The 10,734-nt window shown below is 40.1% G+C and overlaps 1 protein-coding gene across 1 annotated transcript in view; it reads right to left on the minus strand.

The window, feature by feature from the left end:
• Positions 1-10,734, minus strand: part of LOC119423340 (glucagon-like peptide 2 receptor) — a 32,742-nt gene that overhangs the window by 17,923 nt on the left and 4,085 nt on the right. Inside the window, exons 4-10 of the mRNA XM_037690717.1 lie at positions 6,786-6,907; positions 6,541-6,647; positions 2,701-2,857; positions 2,424-2,583; positions 1,213-1,273; positions 1,056-1,122; positions 678-766 (exon numbers count right to left, since the gene is read on the minus strand). Coding sequence (XP_037546645.1) covers positions 678-766; positions 1,056-1,122; positions 1,213-1,273; positions 2,424-2,583; positions 2,701-2,857; positions 6,541-6,647; positions 6,786-6,907 — 763 coding nt within the window. The remainder of the gene's footprint in view (positions 1-677; positions 767-1,055; positions 1,123-1,212; positions 1,274-2,423; positions 2,584-2,700; positions 2,858-6,540; positions 6,648-6,785; positions 6,908-10,734) is intronic.

Genomic DNA, 10,734 nt, shown 5'->3' on the forward strand with positions numbered 1-10,734 from the left:
ATATATATATGTGGCAGATTGGGGTCACTATTTGGCAAGAAACTGGCCAGTTTTGTCTAGGTGTCACCCTTAATTAATGTTTAAAAACCAATTATTAATGCTTTACAAAGTGGAATTAGTAATGTACCTATAAACTATTTATTAGCATCTAGAAGGGGAGCCTTATTATAAAGTGGTACCTTTTTTTTTATTTATTAGTTAACGAGTTCTACAACATAGTCCCATCTTAACCTATGTATGCTGGAGCTCAGAGAACCACCAGGTTCCTGGTCTCCTCTTTCACCAAGGCCCTTCTCTTCCGAAATATTTAGGCAGTGATTGAAAAAATGAAAGCATCCAAACTAAATTTAAAGTGTTTCAAAAGGTCTGAACACTTTTCTAAATTAGATTTTTCAGTTTTCAGTTTTTATTTTTAATAAATTCACAAAATACTTTTTCCCCCCCCCTCATTTTTACTTTGTCAGTATGAGGCACTGAGTGTGGAATAAAACAATTATTAATAATTCAAAAAAAGAAACAAGAAGCTACTGTTGACATGAGTCTTCCTGCCATGGTCTGTTTACAGCTTATGAATCTGTGTGACATTTTGTCACGTGATTAACATTTTAATGTTACATGCAAAGATGGTACTTGCAACGTGTCAAACTTATTTCTGAACATGTAACAGTTTGGAGTACCTGTATCTGTAGTCTGTGAATTTCACCTGATCTGCTTTCAGCTTTGACAACAACAACATCAGTATCTTGATGAAAATGAAGAAAATGATCTGCAAAACATATCAAACAGGGATTAGAGATAAAATGCTCTGGAAAATACAATATGAATTAAACTATTATCAAGCCGCAGCACACATGTGTTAATATTATTTTAAAAATAAATGTTTTTTGACAACAGCAGCTTCACATCTTCACACAAGACAAGGAGCACAAAATGCTGTAAGAAACCAGACTAAAATTTATTGAAAGTCCAAATATATTGTTCAGTTTTTTTTTATAGAAAACACCATAAAATGGGTTTCAAACACACTAAACATGTTCAACATTTACATCCCTTACCAGCACTGATAAAGTAATTGGGCCTCTAATGATCCACCAGAACCATCTATTCATGATGGACCAACACCTTAGGATAGAAATAGGTTATAGGTCTTTGAAGTTAAAGTTTTTAGCTTAAGTCATGTCAATATGTCTGAGAGGCATGCCCGACACTTACCCTATGTTTTCATACAACATCTTGACCACTGCCCATGGCGTCACAAACAACACAGGAGTTCCTGAAAAGACATAACAGCCATAAATGTGTTTTGCCATCCACTTGCAGAGAAAACATTTTAAAATATACCTTTTTTAAATAACTTGTGTTAGCAAAACAACAAAATCTGGCTTTAATAGTTTGCTCTCCTGTCCAGTCCACACATTTATCTGAGCTGAGCTCTCAGAGTTTCATTTAATTCAGATAAACTTCTACGCAGTCCTATAAAAGTGCTAGATGTCATAAATGAATCCCTAAAAAGGGCAAATGCTTACTGACTGTAAGTCAGTATTAGAGGAGTGGACGCCAACCAGCTGAGGCCCCTTCACTCAGGATGATGACCCCATCAAGCTATCCTTAAACTAGACCACCTATAAAATTGTTGTTGGACTGTGACATAAACTGAAAATCCTCTTGGAGCGTAAAGCCAATCATGGCACTTCTACACTCAGTTTTTACCAATAGGTCTTCCTCGGCTATTTTCCACAACCTTAAAATGCTCTCCTGAGCCCTCACCAAGCCCTGAGCATCCCACCTTGACATGGCACTCATCATGGGTATCATGTGCACACTAGGTTGATCCATGACTGTGTCCCTCCCAATCATAGTTGTAGACAAGTTCATCTTCAAAGCATGGACTACCAAACCACATGACATATGCACTGCCACTATGCTCCACCTAGGACATTGACATGATGCCATCACAAAATTTAACAGTCAGGACTTCACTACTGAGATTGTGTTAATGCTTAAAATCATTGTGGATGATTCACTTTCCATTAGGCATAATGGGAAGTCCAGGTGTTTTCTTTAAATGTGCCTGAAAACCTTGCCAAATGTGCAAAGACCATCCATGTTTTAGCAAGTCATCCTGTGTGAAAGGTCCCTTAGATCAGACAAAATATGCCTAAAAATTAATAACTAACAAAGAAAGACTGAGAAAACAACAATCTCCATGATTTTTTAATGATTACTTTCACCCTGCCATACCTGAGATTGTTACACACTTTAGACTAGACTGCCCCCCAGCAGCATCAAAATGCCATGACATGCAGACATGCAGCAACCTGGATCAAATATGGAACAATGTCTTATTTAGTCTTAACCCCTAACCCTAATCTACTTCCCATGAGCAAGACATGCACAGGCAAAAATGCTTATTCATGACCTACCCCAACCTAGCAGCATGTATTTCTTCAGCAAGCACCTTTTGGTAAGCACTGCAGTGAAGAGCAGCGTGTGAAGGAAGATGGCCTCCACCAGGAGCCAAAAGTAGTTGCAGGCCACAAAGTACTCCATGCACACTTTGGAGAACCTGCACATTAACACTATCTGTTGAGGAAAAGGTTCATGCAGACATTATAAACAGAGTACATGCACACAATTACAATGGGACAAAAATGATAATAAGATCTGCTTATACATGAAAAACAAGGCGGGGGAGAGTACCGCAGAGCTCGGGTAGGAAGTCCATCCAGGGTCATCCTTGGGTAGGTTGGAATACATAATGTGCAGTATGATTTCTTTTGAAACAATGGCCACAGCTCTCAGGATAAATGACACAAACAGATTCATGTGGATATAGTTCCGAGTACAATGAAGCTTCCTGGTAAGAAGATACAAAAGCATTCTTAGTAAGGCATTGATCTGAAACTTTAAAAGCATTACTGATGGCACGGGGCATAACATAGAAGGAAATAAAAAATGATCAAGCTACAAGGGAAGCCTGGCTTGGGGTTTATAATTCTATTAGTGATGACTAGTCATTATAGTCTTGTACATACCTCTTTGTAATCAAACTACTGCAGACTCATATGATTCTGATCGACATTAGAGCAGCTGAAGCTGTAAATGTGTCTCAGGGTAGTGATGTGTTTGTTTCAAATGACCAACGGAAGCTTCATGTTGAGAAGTTAAACAAGGTGTGACTCATGAACATGGCTTTGCTGTTTCATTATGAGGAAAGAAGCCCATTCATTATGTTCCATCAACCACAAGAATACATAAAAATTACATTTTGGAGGCTAAGCTTTAATGACGAGCTCTATCTGAACCCGGACTCCTGACCCTAAACCTAACCCTCTGACAATGACCCTAAACCTAACCCTGACCCCAAACTGAATCCAGAATTCCCTGCCTTAAACCTGATATTTGACCCTAAACCTATCCTCGACCGTTAAGGCTAACCCGTCCCAAAACCTAGCCCAGGACCCAACAATTTTCAGTCAGGTCATCTGGACAGTTTCTTTTTTTGCTGAAACATTTCACCTTCCATCCAGAAGGCTTCATCAGTCAAGGAATCACACAACACAAAACTGATTCTTCCCCCAACAGCTTACTCCAAAGTGGAACAAACCAGTTATGTTGGTGCTAAGATGGTGTCTTTGGCACGCCCCCTCCTCCGCTGCCGGCCCCCTTCCTCGTCGACAGTCATGTCAAACTGGTTCAAAACCAAAAAACTCCATGCTCAATAATCCTGGTATATAATCCAACAATTTTCAGTCAGGTCATCTGGACAGTTTCTTTTATTGCTCAAACATTTCCTTGACTGATGAAGCCTTCCGGGTGGAAGGTGAAACTTTTAGCAAAAAAAGAAACTGTCCAGATGACCTGAGTGAAAATTGTTGGATTATATACCTGGATTATTGAGCATGGACTTTTTTGGTTTCTAACCCATGACCCCGTGCCCTAAACCTAACCCCCTGACCTTTGACCCTAAATTTGACTGCTTATCCTGACCATAAACCCCTGACCTTTGACCCTGGACTCTGATCCTGACAAGGACCCCTTGCTAGGCCTGTCGCGATAAACAATAAATCAATTAATCGCATCATGAATGAAAATTATCAACCTCATTTTCATTCATCGGCTTTATCGTTTCTTCATGCCTCTCTCTTTCTACTGAAGACATGGCTCAACTCCGGTGTTCTTCACTGACCTCCCTTTGTCTTTTCTCTTTAAAATCTGTTTTAACCATCCAAAATCGCGTTTTTGAATCGTTAAAAGCAGCTAAACTGAGAAGCTAAGCTACAAGCTAAGCTAACAGGCTGACCTCGTGAATAAAACTTCGTCTTGTCAAGCTCCAAAATTCATGGTTAAAAATCATAACTTTGTGTAAAAAGTTGTTTTTTTCTGCAAAAAGAAGCTGAGAACTTGTTTACTGAATTGTTTTAAAGCTTTGTGTGAAAAATGCTATGCTAAAGAGCTCAAATCAACAAGCGTTCGCTATGTCACCATGTGAGCCCATGTCACGTCAAGGGCCTTCCCTCCCATTTTTCTTAAAGAGACATCTGCTCATCTATCCATCCTTTGGTTCAGTCTTACACTGCCATCAGGTGGTCAAAAAAGGTACTACACTTCAAACATATCAAAAAATGTTTTCTAAAATTTGACAATTAATTATTGTTAAATTTCAAACAATATTATAATTTATCACAATAATTTCTGAGACAATGACCCAGCAAAATTTGTTATCGCGACAAGCCTACCCCTGGCATCACCCGATACTCTCCCTCCTTGAAGCACTCGATTGAGTGGGGTCATTACAAGAGGCCTGGGTGGGGTGATTGGGACACGTGCATGGGGAGCCAGCGCAATGATGGACAGCGCACAAATTCTGTTGCCTTTAGTGACAGAATCCTAATTGTTTTAATCCTAACCTCTCCTGATAGGAGAGATCACATTTCTCTAGTTTTAGCTTCTCTCCATTGGCTCTCTGTCAAATTCAGAATTTAATTCAAAAACTTGCTTCTAACCTACAAAGTGCTCAACAACCTAGCTCCATCTTATATTACAGATCTTATTGTTCCATATTTTCCTAACAAAGCACTTTGCTCTCAGACTGCAGGTTTACTTGTGGTTCCTAGAGTTTCCAAAAACAGAATGGGCGGAAGATCTTTCAGTTATCAGGCTCCTCTCTTGTGGAACCAACTTCCAGTTTCTGTCTGTGAGGCTGACACATTGTCCAGTTTTACAACTGGGCTTAAGACTTTCCTTTTTTTTAAATTTTTTTTAAATAAATTCTATAGTTAGGGTTGGCTTGGGTTTCATGAGCTTTCCCTTAGTTCTGCTGCTATAGGCTTAGATTGCTGGAGGACAAACTGACTTCTTCATTCTGCTGCTGTCTTTATTTACTCTACTCTACCTGTTTTTTTATTTGTATTTTTTGAATTTTATCCTTGACATGTTTTTTTTTTGGTCTTTCTTCCAATACAGGATACACCTGCACCTACATCTGGACCTGCCATTCTGTGTTTGTTTGTTTCTCCTTCCTGTTCCTCTCAAACCCAGCCTGTTGAAGCAGATGGCTGCTTGTCCCGAGCCTGGTTCTGCACTTCCTGTTATAAGGGAGTTTTTCCTTTCTACTGTCTCCTTTGTGCTTGCTCTGTCACGATCGGGGTGTGTGTGTGTGTGGTGGTGGTGGGGGTGGGGGGGTTGACACCCAAATGCAAGCAGGACTCCAACAAGGTCACAAAAAAGGCGTTTTAATCACAAAAAGGCAACAATAACAAATAATGCTGTCGGGGCAGCGATACTACTTACATTCGTAGGAAATACATGAAATACCAAGGCACTAGGAGACGACCGTGAAGATGCAGCTTAAGCACCTAATGCTCCCCTGCCTGAGATGCAGGAGAGCACAGTATATAAAGGAGAGTCTCTAATTAAACGCAATACGTAGCACCTGAGAGTCATTAACTATCTGCACAGAGCAGGGCAGGTGCAGATCCCTACATGCTCAGGATGGGAGACTGTGATCAAGTGAAGATTCAACAAGTCTGCTTCTTCTTTAGATAGAGAACTTTACTAATTGTCTTTTCTATGTATGTGAATATTTCTGTTCAGTGCCCTGAGACGACTTTGTTGAGATTTGGTGCTATATAAATAAACTGAATTGAATTGAATTGAAATGAACCCTAACCAGTTCTTTGTGTATTGCTCCAACCAAGACAACATTTGCAAAAAAAATTATTACTAACAACACAATCACACAAACTGCTGATGTTTCTACACCAATAGCTCGCAGCACAATTACACCCAGACACGCAAGACATATAATAAATTCATTTATTTTATAAACATGACTGAAATAAAAACATTTATCTTTTTTATTCCCAAGTTTTCTTAGGGCTTTCCTTGAAAAGCTTTAAGGTCCTGGCAGTTTACAACTAAATCCCAGCGTTTAAATTAATCAATGTTTTTTTGGCTTGAAAACAACTTCAGTCATTTTTTTATAAAATATAAACTTTGTCCGTGGAACTATCATAAGTTTTCTTCATGAGAACTAACCTCAGCATGCCCATGAGGAGAGTGGCCAGAATGAGGGAGAACAGGGACAGGGAGTAGCCGATGACAGAGATGAGTCTAAGTGCAGTCTGCCGAAGCATTTCCTCCTCCTGGACACACACGAGAAAATAACTTAAAAGACCAATATTTCTGGAAATGTTTCAAACAGTGAAGCAAACATCACTTGATGTTTGTATCTTGTAGAACGTATTCAGCTTAAAGAACCCACCTGAAACGTTCCTCCTCACCTTGTCTTTAAAGAAATGGTCCTCCACACATTCAGAGTCATCTCGCCAGGGATCGGAGGAGTTCTCCATCTGTCGCCAGCTGCCATTTGCTAAGCATTCGCGATACGCCCTCCTGGTGCCACCTAAAGTTAGATACATTTACTGTATATGCAAGATTTCTTCTGAGTCCGATCAGAACTTGACTGAATGGACACATATCTTATTTGAGCAATGTTTTCAGGAAATATTTCAACAGTTCTTTTAATCTAAGTTCATTTTTTTTGTTGTTGTTGCACTTCTGAGACCGTTCCCCGTTCATACTGTTTTTTCATTGTTCGTTTTTCAACTTCTGTTTCAGAGTAGACGTTCTTTGCCGGACAGGACCTCAGGAATATCATATGAAGGCACGACTGATCCAACTGTTGGGATTTGTTGGTTGTGGAAGCACCTCCCCAGTTCAGAGAATTGTTTACCAGTGCTATAAACCACAGCACAGATTTTAATGAAACTTTGAGAAAGTAATCAGAGGACAGATAGGACTTAACCAAGACTAAGGCTGCTACAAACTCAATTCACAAAACAAATAACTCAGACAACTTTACTAACACTGAGCTAAATGTTGGTGTGGTAGCAGCTGACCCTCTCCTCAGCACATGCTTAGAGCACTATACATGTTTGTCTAAAACCATGCCATTAAATTAAGGACATGTAATTATGATTCATGGCTAGACAGTCTTGCAAAACCAAATGTTTAGTCTGAAAATTGATGTTTTTTGTGTCTTTCGAGTGACTTCGGATGTTATCAGTCCATTAAATGGCTGTTATTAGTTGTTATCATCCTCATATGTAGCGGTCAGACTGTCCCACCTACCACCTAGTAGGTTTAAAGGTACGTTATTATCGCTGATTATAGGCAGCGTCAGAGGTACCAGGAAGTGTCTTTTTTTTTTTCAGCTTATGTAACCCTTTAGCTAAACCTAGCCTTACACCTGACCCAGAGAACCAACCCTAAACTAAACCCCCTTACCCATGTGCCTAAACCTAACCAAGACCCTAACCGCCAGACCCTTTACTCTAAACCTAACCACATGAAGCTATTATCTGTCATTCTATCCTCCTCAACAGACTAACCTCCACTGGCATCTCAGGTACTCCGTTAGACTGGTTCAAATCATATCTCTCTGACTGCACTCAATTCATTCAGCTCAAATCCTTTCGTTCCCAGTCTTCCCCCGTCTCCACGGGTGTCCCCCAAGGCTCTATCCTCGGACCCCTCCTCTTCATCATTTACCTCCTTCCTCTAGGTCACATCTTCCGTAAATTTGGTGTCCATTTTCATTGTTATGCTGATGACACACAGCTCTACTTGTCAACAAAACCAAACTCCACCCACCCACCCTCCATCCTCACCGACTGTCTCAATGAGCTAAATCACTGGTTTTCTAACAATTTTCTACAACTAAACAGTAACAAAACAGAAATCATTCTTGTCGGTATCAAAAACTCTCTTTCAAAATCAGAAAATCTTCTCATCCCCCTTAACAACTCTCTGCTATCTCCCTCGCCTCAGGTCAAGAGTCTTGGTGTCATCCTCGACACCACTCTCTTCTTCACTTCACACATCAACAATGTCACTCGGTCTGCCTATTTCCATCTCCGAAATATTAACCGTCTCCACCCTTCTCTCACACCCCGCTCCACAGCTATCCTTGTTCACAGTCTTGTGACTTCTCGGATTGACTACTGCAACTCCCTTCTTTATGGCCGCCCCAACAAATCTCTCCAGAAGCTGCAATTGGTCCAGAACTCAGCTGCCCGTGTCATCACTCAAACCTCCTCCTATAACCACATCACTCCTGTCCTGCAGCAGCTCCACTGGCTCCCGGTTAAATCACGCATTGTCTTCAAAATTCTTCTTCTCACTTTCAAAGCTATCCACAACCTTGCCCCTCCGTACCTACTTGACCTCTTACACATCTCCATCCCCTCTCGCTCTCTCAGATCCTTCTCTTCACTACACCTCCATGTACCCTCTGCCCGCCTCTCCACCATGGGGAGCAGGGCCTTCACCTGCTCTGCTCCTCATCTCTGGAACTCTCTACCCCCTGACTTAAGGAACACCACCTCTCTTTCTATATTCAAGACTGCTCTGAAAACACATCTCTTTAGACTCGCTTATCCTTAACTCTGCTGTATGTATTTTATATTCTTTGTGCATTTTATATTCTGTATGTATTTTATATTCTTTCTGTATTTTACATTCTTTATGTAATTTATTCCTGTTGATCTTTGTTCTTACTGTAAAGTGTCCTTGGGTGTCATGAAAGGCGCTTTTTAAATAAAAATGATTATTATTATTATTATTATGAGCGTTAACAAAGGTAAAAATGGAGCCTATTATCATCGCTAACAACGTACCTTTAAACCCAATAGGAGGTACAGGTGGGGCAGCCTGACCGCTACATATGGGGATGATAACAACTAATAACGACCATTTAATGGCTGATAACATTCGAAGTGGGTGGTCTTTCTCTGGGTTGTCCTTAACGAGACACATCTCATGAGACAGACCAAGATGGGATCCAAGGTCCATGAAAAAGAGACAAGACAATATTTTAAACGTTTATTTTAAGACAAAAAAAATAAAATCTATAAACTCATCTGACTGTTGTCTGCCTTGTCTGATTTCCAACAAGTCAACTCATATTTTATAACAGTACTTCAACTGGACACAACTTTTTAACTTCTCATTAAAGTTCTGTGATCTATGAGACGGGGGATCTCACTGAACCATGCAGCTTCACCTCTGTCCTTTTTCTCAACACAAACCAGTTAATGACAGATTAAAATTTTACCTTCTCAACCTCAAATTTAGTCACTCATGTGAACTCTTAACTAAATACTGTTTAATATAAATGTGTGACAACGACTCTTGTTCTCAGCACGTAGCTGCAGAACCTGCAGGGGCAAGCAACTCCATTGACCTTTTTACAGTTACTAATACGCATTTGTAAAACTGGACACCCGAACAGTTTCATAGCGATGCCTTTTACACCCGATTTACAGTATCAATCCCATTTTGATTGTAATTTACGAGTATTTTTTGTGAAATAGTTGTTTTGGTATTTTACTTTGTGAGAGCAACATGTAAAGTTCCCAGGTGTCTGAATGATTACAGAGCACAGCTGAAACAGAGTTAAACATGGACTTTTTAAAATCCTGATTCATGCTAAATAATCCAGGTAGAAAAATCCAACAAAGTTATTTTGGCCATGGCAGCCTCAAACGAGTTGGCTGGGGAGTCGGCGGACTCCACAAACCATCTGAGCACCATCAAACTGGTTGATCCACTATGAGAAAGTGCTACTGTATTTATAAGATTGAGCTTGTTGTGGCTCCTCAGACTGATGAAGTCTTATGGATGAATGAAGGACGAAACGTTTCAACAAGAAGAAACCGTCCAGAGGACCTGACTGAACTTTGTTAGATGAACCCAACCATGTTCAGTCAGGTCATCTGGATGGTTTCTTTTTTGCTGAGACGTTTCGTCTTTCATCCAAAGGACTTCTTCAATCTGAGGAGCCATCAAACAAAACTGATTCCCACAACAACGGCATACACCATAGTGGGAAAAAAACAACAACAACAAAAACCAAACAGTTTTCTGGTGTTAAGATGGCCTCCGGGGCCTGCCCTCTCCCCTGTCAACTCCTCTGAGACAGTCATGCCAAAGTCGTTAAAAATACCAAAGTTCATGTTCAATAATCCAAGTATAAAATCCAACAATGTTCAGTCAGGTCATCTGGATGGTTTCTTTTTTAAGCTGAGACATTTCGTCATTCATCCAAAGGACTTCTTCAATCTGAGGAGCTACCAAATAAACTGATTTCCATGACAACAGTATACTCCACAGCAAAAAGAACAATGTATTAAACTGTTTTTTTCTCACTATGGAATATATATATATGTA

This window comes from Nematolebias whitei, chromosome 17, assembly GCF_014905685.2.
Source record: "Nematolebias whitei isolate Nwh7 chromosome 17, NemWhi1, whole genome shotgun sequence".
Taxonomy (NCBI): Eukaryota; Metazoa; Chordata; class Actinopteri; order Cyprinodontiformes; family Rivulidae; genus Nematolebias; species Nematolebias whitei.